At 39.2% G+C, this 17,760-nt stretch overlaps 1 protein-coding gene across 3 annotated transcripts in view; it reads right to left on the bottom strand.

Moving 5' to 3' along the window:
• The window catches only part of GABRB3 (gamma-aminobutyric acid type A receptor subunit beta3), a 112,749-nt gene that overhangs the window by 9,255 nt on the left and 85,734 nt on the right, over window positions 1-17,760 (bottom strand). For all 3 annotated transcript variants that reach the window (XM_041422105.1, XM_041422107.1, XM_041422106.1), the window contains exons 6-8: window positions 17,419-17,556; window positions 9,422-9,574; window positions 3,442-3,686 (exon numbers count right to left, since the gene is read on the bottom strand). In XM_041422105.1, the coding sequence (XP_041278039.1) occupies window positions 3,442-3,686; window positions 9,422-9,574; window positions 17,419-17,556 (536 nt within the window). The remainder of the gene's footprint in view (window positions 1-3,441; window positions 3,687-9,421; window positions 9,575-17,418; window positions 17,557-17,760) is intronic.

The raw sequence follows: 17,760 nt of genomic DNA, 5'->3' as shown, positions 1-17,760 counted from the left end.
CACCAGGCAATGTATTGAGCTGCCCCTTCTCTGCTTGTGCTGCCTCCCAACACAAGGGATTTCCACCACACCACCAGCCCCTCCTCTGACTAGACCTGATACAGCACTAAGTTGTTCTGTCACTACACCCACAAGTTACAGCACCTGATGTGGACAATAAATTGAATAACGTTTATTTTTTCATTTGGCTCCGTTTGTTTTTTTGATTTTTTTTTGTTTTGTTTTCCTAGCGCCCTGAGCTAGTATTCTTAATCAGTGGCAGGGAGCTCATGCACATGGTTCATAAACAAGAAAATTCAATTACTAAAACAAAACAGCAACAGAGCAACCCAAAATAGTAGTCAGAAGTAAACTAATAATAATGCCTTCTTCCAGTTTTATATTTGAACATTTTTCAATCTCCTTTCCAGTACAGCTTACATTTGACAGTCATGAAATAGTGGTGATAAGTGCAAAGTGGGCTGCCTGCTTTTGGCATTCTCCCTTTCTTTAAAAATGTCACTCATCCCCAAAACACATGAGATTGGAAGTATTTTCCAGGATTAGAAACCTTCCCTTTCTGAATGGAATTACATTCCATGGAAGACAGAAGCCTCAGCAAAACCACAAAACCATTAATTTCATTGAACTTGCACAAAATAGTCTTCATGTGTGTCTCTGAGCCTCCCTTACTGTGCAGTAGTGGGGTACACTGCGTGAGCCTGTCCCAGATCATCCAGCACCAGAGTCCCAACTCGAAAGCAAGAAGCAAGTAACTGTTATTTCCATCAGATTCAATGATTTTCAAGAGCCACCAAAGGAGAGATTAGAAGTCAACCACCCTTTACTATCCCTGAAGTGGTCAGAACCAAGGTTGCAGAGCTTTCAGGTACTGTCTTCCATAGAAAGTATTCTAAAAACTCTTGCATGACTCCAGTCCTGCTGCATCCATAGATATCTGTATACCATGGTAAATGGTGGACATGATCCAGAAGATAAGACATTTTCCTGCTTCACGGCTATGGTATCTTGAAGCCATGAAAACTTTGTCCAAAGTTTATCTGTATTTTCCCTGAGATGTGCATCTTGAAATACATGGGACCTCTTGCCTGTTCTGAGCCATTTCCTATGCCTCACATTTGCCAGTATTTCTCAAATGAGAAATCTGACATCCTACATGCAATGAATCTTCTATCCATGTTTTGTTTCAAAGGAAGATTTCCAATTAGTTCTACCTAATGTTTCTGTCTGTGTCTGTTGCATGCTGGCACTGCTTCTCTGAAGGCACTGAATCCAGAAACTGGAAAAAAGCTCTGCTGAATTCCCCAGCTGAGGCCTGGGGACAAAATGTTTTCTACACAGAAAGGGACCATACAGTATTATTTACCCTGTGTTATTTGAACAGCAAATATTCACAGTAAATATGAGTATATATGATTCTATAATGCATACTGACTTCCCTTTCACACCTGGGACTCCAAGGGACAAAGTAACACACTCTTCTTTAAACTCTGGTATGCTGAATTTGTATCCTTCTTTGACAGAATCATAGAATTTCTTAGGTTAAGAAGTCCCCTAAGGTCACCGAGTTCATCTGTTAACCCAGCACCATGTTCACCAATGAAGCATGTCCCCACATGCCACATTCACATGACTTTTGAACTCTTCCAGTGATGGTGATTCCAATGCCTGACTTCCTTTTCTGTGAATAAATGTTTCCTAATATAGAATCTAATCCTCCCGTAGTGCAACTTGAGGCCACTTCCTCTCATCCTGTTACTTGCTACGTGGGAGAAGAGACCAACCCCCACCGTGCTACAACCATGTCTCCAAGTGCCACATCTGAACATCTTTTAAATATCTCCAGGGATAGTGATTCAACCACTTCCCTGGGCAGCCTGTTCCAATGTTTGACAACCCTTGCTGTGAAGAAATTTTTCATTCATGCACGGTTGATATTAAGCCAGCAGAAAAAGCAGAACAGGTCATTATATTTGCTTGGGATGCTTCAGAAACAAAAGAAAAGAATGTAAGTCAAAAGCCAGGGGGAAAAAAAAAGTTTGCTATATGGTATGAACAGTTTCAGGATATAAAAATGGCATGAACTGGGTATAAAAATACACATTTTCATTAGTTAAGGTACTAAAGAATATTTTGAAAATGTAGATAAATTGATCTCAAGATAGAAGAACTGTCAGGCATGGGGTAGTACTGGACCCATTAACAAGTCTTGTACTGAATTATGTAAATTATTTAAATAGATGAGATACACCAGATGGTTTCCAGCAGGAGAATTAAACCTTAGTGTATACATCTGCATTACCTGCTTGCAGTTAAAATCTTCTCCATGGCTTTCAATTTGGATACTCTTTTATTTCTCCATCTGTATTTTTTTATTATTATGACTATTTATTTTTCCAGTAAAGGGAATTCCTTTGTCCTGATATATTAGTTCTAAGTAGAGCTGCCAACTGTGATGAGAATCTGGTTTCATAATACAGTGGAAAAAAATGTGTTTACTGGTTCAGAATTGTTTCACATAGAGGAGTGCTGATAATTAGGTGTAGTTCTGCATTACATTTACTATAGCAGACAAAAACATTAGGATAAATAAATATAGCTTGAAATTACTTTTATGATACTGCTTTGGATAAACAGGTAGTAGTTTTGTCACTGTGAATTCTTCTAAATAGAAAAAAAACCAGTCTTACTCAACAGAACCAGATGGAAAAGCCTCACTGGGAGCATTTTAGTAAAAAAAAAGGAAAATGTTCTATTCAAACTGACATGGCTTGTTAACGTCAGATATTGCTGAATACCTTGAATTTTTCTTCCAAAGATTAAAAAAGGAGGTATTCACTGGATAAAGTAAGACTCCAGATAAGGAAATAGGCTGGAGTATAATCACTATAGACCTTGCCAATACCATGCTTCAGAAATCAATCTGAAAGTTTCTCTAGGACTTACACTTTCCTGCTGGTTTTTAACAGCAGCAGATGACAATGCCACACACAGCACTCAACTATGTTGGCCAGTTAATTAGCATGGCAGAACTAATCCTTTATCTGTTTTCTCCATGGTAAATACATCTCCTCTAAGTGAAGTGAGGAAAGGTGAGCTCAGATCCTGGATTCGCTTACACATAAATGGAAATGTACATAGGTACTTAAAATCACATTTAGATTAAGTTTGATTTAGACAAATAAACGTCTTTGTAGGTCTGAGCCTTTATTTTCAAACTAGCTTCCCTCCCACTATCTTCTTCTTACACTTACTTGTCATACAGATCATACTCACTTCCACATCTGTATGCCTACATATAGTCTTCTGAAAATTAAAATGGCCAAGTTTGTCCACAAAAAGATGTGGTTGGTTGTCACCAAATGGTTTCTTTTTAGTTTCTTTCATACTGATAGTCTTTGCAATGTAAAAATAGAATATATATAAATTAAAGAAACCTACCCGACTGCTTTCAAACCTTGAGCGATCGTTGTTTGCCTTTGTTGTTTTTTCTGCAAGTTTCTTCTGCCTTTGAGGGCCTTTTCCAAAGAAAATGTAGTTGACAAAGGCGTATTCAAGTAAGGCCAAGAAGACAAACACAAAGCAGCCCATGAGATACATGTCAATGGCTTTAACATATGGAATTTTAGGCAAAGTCTCTCGCAGGTGAGTGTTGATTGTTGTCATAGTCAGCACAGTCGTAATTCCTACACAAAGAAAAAAGATCACATATCTTACAACTCCAAGCTTTCAGTTTTATTTTCCTTCTTGGCAAATATGCCTTGTCAGTGAGAAGAAGCTTAAAAATTTGTAAAAGATGTCTTGCAGATGACATCACTGCAAAAAAAAAGCAAAATTAAAACTTGATGCATTATTATTCTGTTACAATAATTTCTTTCCTATGAGTGGGGGAACAGCTAACAATGGAGTCTGGCACTACTGCCATGAGTTAATGCAGCTTCATGGAAGCCTGTGTAGCTGTATTGAAAATTTCTTCCATGGAGACCACACTGATATGCAAAAAGAACAGTGCTCACACAGCTGGTGAAAGACTTCTCCCACAGTTTTAAATTTCTAAGAATTAGGCAGCTGGTTGATGTCAGTCCTGTAGGGTCTCCCTGAGGTAGATAGGGAGAGACAGGTACCTTTCTAGACCAGTTCATCCCATCTAGTTTAGATATCTATTTCAGGAAAGGACAATGTATAAGTGAAATTTGAGATGACTAATTTGGTGAAGCTTACTGCTGTAAGCTAGTTACATAGAAACAAGTGAGGTGAGCAGTGAGAGACAGACAGGGATGTGAATTTTTGGAAGGAGGGAGAGCACTCTCTTTATAGCAACAAACTGGACACTAGTAAACTATCAACAAAATATCTATATCAACCTTATGTCAAGCTATTTATCTAAGGATGGACATAGCACCTGAAAATCTGGAAAGAAAAGCAAATTTATTGTCAGTCTGCCTGAATTCACAATAGACTGCAGGATCTGTATCTCCACTGGAAATTCTATGAGAATTGCAAATCACAGGTTACTGAAAACACTCATTTGTGGAATAAGTCTCATTTCAAGGCAAGTTGGCAAGTCATTCTTTTAGTTCTTCTCCATTACTATTTTCTTTGATTCCACAATTATACCATCAGTTTACATGTAGCCACTAAAATACAGGCAGAACACAAATAAAGGATGAAATAAAATTGCTGCCATATAATAAAGCACAGCTTCTTTTACCTGAAAAGACAAAAATAAAGACAATATAACTCAAAACCAAGCTGTCAGTGTAAGCAGTGCCACTCCAGGGAACTCCAGTAATACCCTATGAGATTGTGTAACACATATTTTGGATATTTAGTGTCATGTGGTTTTCAGTGTTTTTCCTCTAAACTGTGAAACAAATGTGCATTGATGCCAGATGTCTGGTGATCCGGAAGATTAGGCACACTGAACAGAAAGGTAACTATCATTAACCAAAGGGAAATACTTTCCCTGGGAGATCCTAAGATCCTGTGGCCAAATGTCCTTCTGAAGCTCAATAATTTATTTTAAAGCACAGCTGGAGGGGAATAAGCTGACAAAGCTGACACTCCCCTAAGACAAAAAAACAAGATACTCTTGTGATTATAGTCCTTCCCACAAGAGAGGACTCCAGAGATTATTCTCCTCACTCAAAGGACTGAATTTAGGAACTTCTAGGGCTAGCTAGCAAAAAGTTGAGAGCAGAATTTTGAATGTAGGTTTGAATATTTCTCTTGAGATCAGCCCTATATCACCATCTGTTTGCAGTGTCCATAGCACATAGTTTCTGGAATGAGCTGGCCTTTGTTCTGCACCTTGGCTTCACCCTGGAAGCAACTATTTGGTTCAGTACAACAAAGGATCAGGCACAGGGGTAAAACATGGAAGTAAACTAATAGAATCAGGCTCTTGCAGAGAATACCAGCTTCTTGCAGGGATTGAGTAAAAGTTTGTGTCCCAAGAATTGCACAGAGAATTCTTCCTCGAACAAATAGTTAGGAAATCAGGTATGCCTTCTTTGTACTGCGCTTTTCAGAGCCAATGATATATGTCCAAAGGTGCTATATCACCTTTAAGCTTTTATGCTGGTTCATATTAGGATGCCATGTAATTTCACAGACACTACAGAACAGAGAGCAGCTAGCCCTAGAAGTCCCTGCAGGAAGGCCCTGCAGAGAGACCTCAACAAATTAGAGAACTGGGCGGGCCATCACCAACCATGTGAATTTCAGTGAGGGGAAGTGCCAGATTCTGCACATGAGATGAGCAAACCTCAATGTACAGACAGACTGGGGAACAAAATGTTGGAGAGCAGTGCTGCAGAAAGTGCTGGGGGTCCTGGTGGAATGCAACTTGAACATGAGCCAGCAGTGCCCTGGCAGCCAGGACGGCCAACCATGTTCTGGGATGCATCAGGCACAGCATGGCCAGCTGGGCGAGGGAGGGGACTGTCCTGCTCTGCTCTGCACTGGGGCAGCCTCACCTTGAATACTGTCAGCAATTTTGACCACCACACTATAAAAAAGATATTGAACTATTAGAAAGTGTCCAATGGAGGGCAACGAGGAAAGTGAAAGGTTGTGAGGGGAAGCCATATGAGCAGCAAGTTAAGCCAGTTGGTCTGTTCAGCCTGGAGAACTCATTCTTCATTCTTTGTGAGTTCTTCATTCTTCAGCTTCTTCATGAGAGGAAGAGGAGGGACAGGGACTGATCTCTTCTCTGTGGTTACCAGTGACAAGAGCCAAGGGAATGGCCTGAAGCTGTGTCAGGGGAGGTTTAGGTTGGATATTAGAAAAAGGCTGTTCACCCAAAAGGTGGTTGGGCACTGGAACAGGCTCCCCAGAGCAGTGGTTGCAGCACCAGCCTGACAGAGTTCAAGAAACATTTGGACAATCCTTTTGAGCCCATGGTGTGACTCTTGGAGATGATGATCCTGTGCAGGGACAGGAGTTGGACTCCTGTGGATCCCTTGTGGACCCCTTCCAACTCACCATTTTCTGTGATTCTATGATACCACCTTAAGACTAAGAGGTGGTATACAAAGAAACATAGGATTAGACCCGTGATAATGAACTTTAATATACAAATGCCAAAGACATAATCACAAAGGCACTAATTGTTTTCTGAGAAGAAACTATTAGATAGATTTTTGTCCTCTCAAAAGGACTTTCTACCAATTGGAAATAGAACATCTGGTCTCCTGAGCTTGCCTTGTACTCTCTGATTTTTGTTCTAATATTTGTTTTACAGTACTTGATGAACTTGTGCTACACAGAAATGGGTGACATGGGACAGTCTTGCTCCTTAAACAAGGAATAATCTCATTAACCTGTAACAAAAGGGCATGAAATGTCACTGGGTATGGTAACTTCTGTCTAACCATCTGTTCTCTGCATTCCTAGACAGTATGTATGTAGATGGTGATGGCTGTGTTTGAAGTGCCCTCACTTGGTCCACCTGGGTGGATCTCTGCTATCCAGTAGCTCATTTATGAACACATCAGAGATGTCTGAACTCTGTGCCCTGCTTCCTATTAAGCTGCTACTTAGCTTGAAGCTGCTAAACAAACCCTGGATGCTGAGTGGTAATGCCAGACTGTGTCATGCCCATACACACCAGCTAACCCACTTTATGTGCAGAATTACTGCACAGTAACTGCAGTTAATCTACAGTATCTCCAGCTGCCCAAATTCAGCTGCTGGATAATATGTTGCACAAAGGTGGCTGCCCTACCTGCTTTGGTATGTGGGACCTTGAGAGACATAAGGAAAGGGGTAAGGAAAAAGAGAATCACAGGGACACGAGTTGGAGTCTGGGTTTGCTGTAGTACATTATAGAAAAATAAGGGAACTAGGGAGTATGTTCCTGTTTTAAGAAAATAAGAGAATACAGCAGGAAGATAGCACAGACATAGTGACAAGTTTTGGTTAATGGGGAAGTGACAAGGTATGCGTAATTGAGAAGCACAGGGTTGAAGATAGAATTTGGGACAAGACAAGAGGCAGAAGTATTTATAAGGATTTATAGATCCATTTAATCTTCCTTAGGTATAGCTATCCCTGAGTATGCTTCTGTAAATGATGAAATATTTGCTGTGAGACATTGATATAGAATCTGTCCTCGTTCTGGCCAGGACAGGGTTAATTTTTGCAGTAGCCAGGAAGGGGCATGGCTAGGACCCAAAGGTTATTCTCTATCACCTCACATCATTGCCAGAGGTTGTGGGAAGGGAGTCTTTTCTGGGAGGAAGGTTTCCCTTCAGGTTGGGGCAAGCGTGGCCACCACTGAGTCATAAGTTGCACAATGAGCATTTTTGCTTGTGAATCGCTCTCTCTTTTGTAGTTTGCTGACCCTGTTCTTTTTCATGTCTCATTGCTGTTTCCAGTACATTGTTCTTACCTCAGCCTAGGATGTTTACCTTTTGTGTCTCCAATTCTCTCCAGCCACCCACAGGGGTACTGGGGACAGGGTGGTTTTAATAGAACCACTAAATTGGAGAATACCATTGCTAAACTATGACAGAATCACAGAATGGTTTGGCTTGGAAGGGACCTTAAACACCATCTAAGTTTGCTGCCATGAGCAGTTCAAGTTGCTTGAAGACACATCTAACTTGGCCTTCAACACTTCAAGGGATTGGGAACCCAAAACTCCTGTGGACAACCTGTTCCAGTGACTCACCATCTTTACAATCAAGAATCTCTTCTTAATCTAAATCTATTCTCTGTCATTTTGAAGCCATTCCTCCTTGTCCTGTCACTACATGTCCTTGTATGAAGTCCCTTTCCCCTTTGGGTACTGGAAGGTGCTGTAAGGTTACCCTAGAGCCTTGTTTTTAAGCTGAACAAAACCAAGTCTCTTGGCCTGCCTTGACAGAGAGGTGCTCCAGTCCCTGATCACCTTTGTCGCCCTTCTCTGGACTCACTCCAACAGGTCCATGACCTTATTATGTTGGAGACCCCAGACCTGGATCCAGCATTCCAGCTGGGGTGTCATGAGAGCAGTCAAGGAGAAGAATCCCCTCCCTCACCCTGCTGGCCACACTGGTTTAGGTGCAGCCCTGACACAGTTCGCTTTCTGGACTGCAAGTGCACATTGCTGGGTCATGTTGAGCTCCTTGGCAACCAACAGCCCAAGTCCTTCTCCTCAGGGCTGTTTCTCAATCCATTCTCTACCCAGGCTGCAATTGTGCTTGGGATTGCCTGACCCACATGCAGGATCTTGCACTTGGCCTTGTTGAACTTCATGGGGTTCATGCGGGTACACCTCTCAAGCTTGCCAAGGCTTTTCTGGATGGCATCCCTTCCCTCCAATGTGTCAACTGCACAATCTTCTAGTGACCTTCCCTTATTTAAAGGATACCTTGATCTGAAAAGTCCTTGGGCAGGAATCACATACCTGTGCCAAATCCAAGTTTTTCTGTCATGAGGTAAATGACACTTTAAGCTGTCATAGATGTGCACTTAACACGCCATGTACTCTGAGGGTTAGGTGGCATAGTATGGTCCATAGCTGATGTGTGCTGAACTAACAATGGTTCTTGAAGTCTGCTCCTGCCAGCATCAGTTAAAGCACCCAGGACCTCAGGAGGAGGCTTGGAGCCACATTTGTCCTCCCACACTGAGCTGGACTAAAGCCCGTGTTCAAGTATGATTGTGGAACTGGTGTCCTAGATGAACGTACTGACAACAGCTTTGGTGAAAACAAGTCTGGGACCTGTAAAAGCAGCTCATGTCAGAGATTTAGTGCTAGCTACACTCTTGCATGAAGGGGAAAACATCACTTTTGAGGCAATATTGGATGACATGATTTTGACGCAAATTATTTTGGAATTTCAAAACACTGACATCATGTCGTAGTTTTTAACAACCTCTGAAGGCTACATTAAATCTGACATTTTAATGTCCCACTCATTTTAGCACATACCAAGGGCAACTCTTGCTGCTGATGCATCATAATTGATCCAGAATGACACCCATGATAAAATGGTAATCAGTATGGAGGGCATATAGGTTTGAAGAATGAAGTAGCCAATATTTCTCTTCAACCTGAAGCTCAATGAAAGTCTTGGATAGGCACCTGAGAAAAGAGAGAAGAAAACAGTGTAATTTATACTGAAGGAAAGACACTTGTAGATAGCTGTCTTCAGTTTCTGCACATTTTGTGGGGTAGTATGACATCTGCAGAACAGTAGGGATGACACCTTCACTGTATTACTCATTTGTATTAAAAGAAACCTTGCAGTGAATACAGTGATAGCCAAGGAATTTGTATTTGGGAAGAAAAAGAGAGACAGAAAATTACTTTAGACTATTGAACAGATAGGTATGTGCCAGTTAGTTTTTAAAAACAATTATTTAGGTGTCCAGGTAAGATGCTTATCCAAGTACACAGTTTTCTGTATAGAATTTATATTGAGAGAATAAGCAATGCACATAGTTTTTTCCTTTACAATGAGTTGTTCAAGAGATGAAACTTCTTAATTACATATAAACTATAAGAAACATGGACCATGGTGTCAAAAATAAATTGTAATGAATTTTATTAAAGGAAAAGCCTTCAGACTAGATCCCCTAAACATCAATTCTAGTCAGCTCAAATTTTTCTTCCAAACATATTTTAAACAACAACAACAAAAAAATCGATTTTTGTGTGCATATATATAGTTCATGAACAGCTACAAACATTAAAAATTAGCAATAGAAAGAATTAATAACCTCAATACCAACTTAATTTCAAATTGATGTATATCTTACTGAATTGGTGTTAATCTTACTGAATACATTTTAGACTTATATACATATATATATGTATATATATATATATATATGTATATATTCAGACGAATATATTTAGAAATCTCAAATTGTTAAAAATAATTGTGATTTTTTTCACCAAATGCAAAGATGATTAAATCTTAGTACAGCTGTATAAGAAAAAGGTGGTCTTTCCCACATTAGCTCCATGATTTCAGTGTTCGCACTACCAGTCTTAGATATACTTCTAACAGCTCATCTAAAAGATGCAGTTAGTCAACATCCTAAAAAAAATTTCAGCACATACCAAGAACCCAAACAGATATTAGAACACTTCCTACCCATTCTAGTGCAAATATGTAAAAGCTATGAAAGATTACGTCTAGAGAAAAAATGAAAACTTAAAAACTTCCCTTTAAATTATATTTATGTGTTTGCATATGAGCTTAAGAAATTACATTTGCCCATATAGATAGGAATGATGGATTTCCTAAGAAAGAAAGGGAAAGAAGGAATGGAAAACTGCAGATTTCTCTCCATCATATTCCTGATAGTTTGTTACACTTTGACTCATATGACAGAAAAATGCCACACCATTTCCAGGCAGCAGGAGCATCAAGGCAATATCAAACTTGTGCAAATATCCTTAAGTGTTGTATCAAACAATCTCAAAACAACTATGACTGGGAAAAGAAATATCTGGTACATGTATCTGGTTGCTGTGATTACTTCAATCAGTAGCATTTTTTTCAGAATGAAATGCCTTTTAGCTTCACCAATAGAAGTATATTGCTGGAATCAGAAGGATGTATTTCATCCTGATTAGACCAAGGTTTTCTGCTGTCTGGGGCAGTCGACACAATTTTCAGCAAGCAAACATCTACACTGCAGCTTGCTTAACATCTTCATTTTCAGATAAACAATGTTTCATTTCAAAAGACAAGTTTTCTCACTGAAACCAGCCCTGCTTTTTTTTGCAAAGCTTAACATTTTCATTTGGATTCTTATGAAAATGTTTCTGTGGCCTTGTGTCTGCAGACTATATAAATAAAACAGGAGACCATAATGAAATATATAAACTCTGCTATCATGAAATACATTAAAAATGCAGCAGACCTGATCACCTTTCTGCAATAAGAGCAGAGCATCAGACAGAAATCTTTATAAAGCTCTGCTGAGAAAAATTATTTCATATAATACACTACCCACTCAAAGGATTCTCTATAAATGTGTATAAAACTTTTCAAAAGTCCTGTCCAGGTCTGGATATCTGTGGGATATTATTGATAGAAATACTGATTCTTTGATTAAATAGTATGAAGAAATTCAAGAAAGTTCAGTAGAACTGAATAAAGTCAATTCTTTTTGAAGAATTCTTGGTTTGCTCCAGAGCCAAGGACCCTGAATACACTAGAGAAATTCAGAGAAAGAAAAGAGAACCTCACCATTGATAAAGCAGAGAAAATAATGTGGGTGAAAGAGGTGTGTATCAACAGGGGAGAGAATAATGTGTCACATATGTTAGTAATGTTCAGTAATGAAATCCCAAACTGAGAAACCATATAACAGAGCGAGCTTTATCAAGACATTTATCTCGAATGCTTCACCTGTGACCATGATCCATTTTTCAGCACAATTTCTGTCTAATTAGGTAAGGTAATTACTGAAACTAGTGAGATCTGACCTTCAAGGTGGACTCCCCAGAGAGCTGACCTCAAGGCCAGAGACATCAACCTAAATAAGCTTAAAGCACCAGTTTCTTTGCTCTGAAGTTAGAACCCCAAGAACCATGTCTAGGGCCAGGGCTGTCAGTGCCTTCTGTCTTCCTGCTCTAGAGTTGGAGTTGACTGTAACACAGATTCAGGTGCTAATCTGATGGTGCCCTGATCCTTTTGAGATGCCCTGTGACATCTCTCAGACACCAGCACACAGCTGATGGACATGATTTTCCCCCCTACATTTTTTTCATCAGCACATGGATAATACAGAGTCTGCCTTGTGCCCTCTCAAATAGCAGTTGATTAAGCAACACACTTGAACTGCTCACACATGAGCCTGGTGTCTAAGCTCCAGTTCATCCAGTCAATCCAGCAAAAGAAACCTAAGGAATTATCTACCACCTCCTAAAATGGACTCCTGTAGGTGTACTCCTTTTGTCTCCAGACTCCACCAACTGCATGAACTCTATTCTGACCAACTCAGACACCTAGCTCAAACATAGACACTGAAATTATATTCACCATAAATCAGAACAAGATTAATCCAGACCCTGCAAGTCTCAGGGCAGATTTTGATGGTGTGAGGCTCCCAGGCAATAAAAACAAAAGTTTTGCTAGCATTACAGATGCTTACTGCAGTTGACACGTATAGTAGAGTATAGACTTTGTTAAGGTCAGGTTGAAATTGAAACATGAACTGGTAGAATCATTTTTAATCATACTACATAGCCAGGGTTCTCCTTTAGATACCTCTCCCTGAGACTGTGAGACTTTATATTACTTTCAACTGAATTGCTTTTATGTCTTCAAAAATTATCTATTGACCCTGCATCCAGCCTGCCATCTCTGCTGCAGTATCTCACCTCCAGCAAACAGGCCACAGGAATCTGTAGAAAATAAACAATTAAAAGAAGGACTCCTCCTTATTTCCTGTAGTTAATTCCCCCTCTTTGTCTGAATGGCTAAAGCTCTCTGAACAGGATGGGTCCTAACCTTCATGGAGCAAGGACTGTAAGTCCAGATATTTATTTATCTAGAAAGATCCATTCTGTGGGTTACTTATTTAATATAAGTTGACTTCTGGGTAAGCTCAACAATTACACTGTTATTTGTCTGATTATGATTGCATAATGGTTTGTCAATTAAGGCTCAGTACATTTAGAGATTAATTGCCAGGAAATTCTACTTGTTAAGTTTCCATAAAAAAATCTGGTTTTTACCTTTTAACCTTGTTTTGCCTTGTTATCCTTCCTCCCATCTCATATAACATGTTGATGTATATGGGCTAATTTAAATACTACAGGAATAACAGAATTTTGCCAGAAGTATTTCAATCTAACAGTATTGGGAATGGAAGTATGAAAATAATAACTTAATCAATACTTGAGCCCCAAATATTCCTTTTCACGTTTTTGGGCACTTGATAAAAAGAGATTACTTGTTTCTGTTCCAATTTCATTAAAAGCTAGCAAGCTGAAATATCTGGCTTCAAGGCTAAATTAGTCTCTTGCTGTGTTATCCAAGTATAAAACAAGATAACAGAGTTGGTCAGTTACAGAATTCTTATTTTAATATGTTCTTCTGGGAAGGTTCTTTGGCTAACTGGAAATGTACTTTACATACTGATCTTTCAGAATACAGCAAATATTTAATTTTCAAATCTTTTAACACTACCCTCTTCTTACCAACAGGTTGCTCATATGGCTTTGACTGCTATGTGACTTGAAACTTTTAGGTGGTGTTTTACATATCCCCATTCCTGTTCACTATCCAAGCATTTTGAGATAATAAACATTTAGGAGGCAGATTCAGGTAACAGAATTAGCACTACATTTCAGGTGTTTGAATGCAGGTATTTGCTCATGCATGGAGCATGAGGTGTTAGTGGAAACCATGGAGATCTAGACTTAGAGCCAGCTGATTCTAAGGATGTGATTTAACTGTCTACACTGAGGTGTCTAAAGCCATTTGAGATGTGAGAGGCTAAAGAAGAGCAGAACACAACACCAAAGCAATCAATACTGAAGCAGTAGATGGTGAACATAGAACACAAGGCTGCAAGATGCCAGAACAGCAGCCTAACAGCTAACCAGGATCTTCTACAGCAGCTCAAGAGGCAGAAGGTTGTTAGGTTTAGGCAACTGAAGAGTGTCTTAAAATATTCATTTCAGAAAACAGAAGTATTCAAGAGCTGAATCGCTCTTTAAGCTTCACTGACAGCCCTGACTGGATAGCATTTGACTGTGGGCTTAATTCAGTTACTGACACATGAGCATCCAGTGCCATTTAAATATCTTATGGTATCCTGCATGGCCTTCAGTTGGTGTGAGAAGGATAGTCAAACCAGGTATTTCTTCTTCATAGCAATTTAAAAATCAGGAATAAAGGGAACAGACTATTGTACATGGCTTTGCATATAACTTCTAGACACATGAAGGTTCTATTTAATTCCCAATCAAGTGCTCTCTTTTTTTAAACTACATGGCCATACTTGTTTCTCCACTAATCTCAGTTATGCCATTTTCTAGTTTTTCACTTATACTTGCTTATGTTCCATAAACCCTCTTCTATTGCTCCATTACTGCCTTCAAGAGTGCTACCCTTGACCAAAAATACAAAGCTTAAGCATTATCAATGTAAATCAGGCTTCTTTTTATGATGAGATTTGTGGTTTTGTTTGTTTCTTTTCTTTTTCTCCCAAAAAAGATCTTACTGGCTCATGTTCAGTTTGAGATCAACAACAACCCCTGTATTTCTACACACAGAACCCTGGCACAACCTGGCATTCTTTATCCTTAATTTGGAAAGGAACATTTAGTTGCACAGATGCTGTATCTTGAACTTGTCCATACTGAATTTTATCTTTTTTCCAGACACATTTTGCTAATTTGGCCAGTCAAATTTTGACTTCCATTCTATACTTCAACAGGCATGCAGTTCCTCCAGCATTCTTGCAGCTCCACCCGGATTATGGATGGGGGTTTTCCCATACTTATCATTGCTTCTCAGTAGTAACTATGGGAACAGATATTTTCTTTTGCCTAAGTTACACAAGATTATACAGCACAGTTTCTCTTGAAGGATAGGAGAAAAAACTAATCCAAAAAGCTGTTTATGGCATGACTCTGAAGTCTTCTTTTAGTTTTATTCAATCAAAGCACACTAGGACTGAAATCTCTGAAATGTTCCCTGAGATATTGAGCTCAAAGAACTAATATCTCCCCCTGAGACTTCAATAACCTCAAAGCCAAAAACATGCCTAACTTATTTTCCAAAAAAAAATGTAGAAACTGGCCCTAATTACTAGGACTGTAAAAAACTCTTGAGAAGAAACTTGAAAAGCGTCTGCTGAGTTTATGTATTCTATCTGCTGGCATGCTTTAGATTTAGATTTAAAAGTGGTTTTGAGAAACAAATGTGATGTTTTCCTGTCTTGCTATAAAATGTCATCATTAATCAAGCATTTTTATAATGTTCTGTATCAAAGCAATAGTAAATTCAGTATTGTGTCTCATCAGTGAAAAAAATTAAATGTTTCAGAAAACTGTGCAAGAAACATGCTGTTCTCTGTAACTCCCTAATGCCAAGCTGTTTTAAACACTGAAGCATGAGCCTTTTTTATTCCTTTCACTAGTACTTTTAAGAAAGAACCATTAATATTCTGAACATTTGGTCAGTCTCAGAAATATGTGCTCCTAGTTTTTTAGTCTCTCTTGTATTTGTCACATCTCTCTTTGGATTTCTTGTTTTCCTGATTTTTACAAATCTCTCATCTCTACATTACTAAGTCACGCATCTAGAGAAATATTTCATACTGAACTAAAAGGTGGCCTTGGACTGTCATAAAAGTCACTCCACAAATAAGTTGTCTGTATTCTCATTGTTGTCTAAAACAGCCTTCCTACAAAAGCATATCCAGTCCTGTGGAGGGACAGGTAAGCCCTGGCTGCCAAAGGTGGCACTAGCTGCAGGACAGAAGGATATAGGATTAGAGCAACTGATTCTCCATATAAAAAAATCTTCCATTCACAATGGTAACTGAGAACAGCAGCAGCTGGCAAACTCCCTCATACTAATTTCAATCCCAGCAATATTTACATTTTGTTCTGAAATACAACTTGTGTTTCTGTGTACTTTGAAACAGATGCTGTGTCCAAAGAGTGGGTGAAGTGATGCTTACAAACATGATTCAGCTGTGCTTCATTTGTTCTGGTGTGCTGAGACAGATGGAACAGCACACTCCTGTGGTCTGAACAGCACTGAAAATCTGAAGGCCCCAGTAATGAACCAAGTAATGGCCCCACGTGTGCTGATGGCTTTCTCTGTTGCTTTGGTTTTGTCACACATATTCCTATTTTGGTGTCTAACACCAAATATGTAAATCAACCTTGTACTTTGTATTCTAAAGACATCCAGTACTGTGAGTTGCTACTGACTTTTATTCCATCTTCAAGGAAACAAGCAGGGATTTAATTTTAACACTTAAACAATGACCACAAATGCACTGGATAGTATTGTGTATCTCTCAGTGCAAATCAAGAGACAAAAGACATTACATTCACTATATAACAACAAAACAAACATGCACTGAAAAGTTGCAAGGAGGTGTTTATAAAATTGGTGGCCTTTTGACCTAGCATGCCAAAACATGTTTATGTATGATCAGTTACCCTGTAGGTTACATTTTAACTCATGATTTAGAGGTAAATGACTTAATACTTAGACCATAAATATTTAGGCATCTAGTTAAGTATCACATGCATACAAAGAAAAATAAACAAGAAGGCAAAGAATCTCAGAATGGTTTGGATTGGAAGGGATCTTAAAGACTACATAGTTACAACCCCACTGGCAGGGACACCTTTGACTAGACCAGGCTCCTCAAAGCCCCATCCAACCTGGCTTTCAACACTTCAAGGGATGGAGCATCTACAACTTCCCTGGGCAACCTACTGCCTCACCACTGTTACAGTAAAGAATTTCTTCCTATATCTAATCTAAATATATTTTCAGTATGAAACCATTTGTCCTTGTGCTATCACTACATGTTTTTGTAAAAAGTCCCTCCCTATCTCTCTTGTTGGCCCTATTAAACGCTGAAAGGTTGCTAGAAGATTCTCTTCTCCAAGCTTAACCCCAACTCTCTCAGCCTGTTTTCATCAGAGAGGTGCTCCAGCCCCTGATCATCTTTGTGGCCCTCCTCCAGACTTGTTCCAACAGGTCCATGTCCTTCTCATGTTGGAGGCCCCAGAGCTGAATGCAGTACTGAATGCAAGACTGGAATTTTCATGGGCTCCTACCTCCAGGCTTTGTCAAGTAATTTCTTTATCCAAACAGGCAACAGAGGCTACATTTTCTGATTGGTAATAATAGTTAATTATTATTAATAAAACAGTAATTTTCATGCACAAGAAAATTAAACACTAAATGGGCAAAGGGCAATACTTGCCTGTGGCAAAGACAACATTCTTTGACACCAGTCTGTATTCCACGATAGAGAACTGAGGAAGTTCAATCCTCTCCACGCCAGTGACGGCGTTATCTCCACCTCTCCAGTAGAACTCTATGTCATCAGTTGTGTAGCCATCTGCAGGCAAAGCAAGAGAGTCAAAAATAACAGCAGACTCAAACGTAGCTTCAAACATGCAGCTTGTCATTTGTGACAACAAAAAGAATTGGTACAGCTGGAGAGCTGTATGGTATTTTGCCTGTGGGAAGGTGTCCCAAATTGCTACACCATTACAATCTGCCTGGGAATTTTAGGCAAAATACTTAGCTTTCATTTTATTTT

The sequence above is a fragment of the Onychostruthus taczanowskii genome, unplaced genomic scaffold, assembly GCF_017590055.1.
Source record: "Onychostruthus taczanowskii isolate IOZ18803 unplaced genomic scaffold, ASM1759005v1 scaffold71, whole genome shotgun sequence".
Classification (NCBI taxonomy): Eukaryota; Metazoa; Chordata; class Aves; order Passeriformes; family Passeridae; genus Onychostruthus; species Onychostruthus taczanowskii.
Note: the sequence above shows the minus strand (reverse complement) of the source record. Positions and strands in the feature narration are given on the sequence as shown.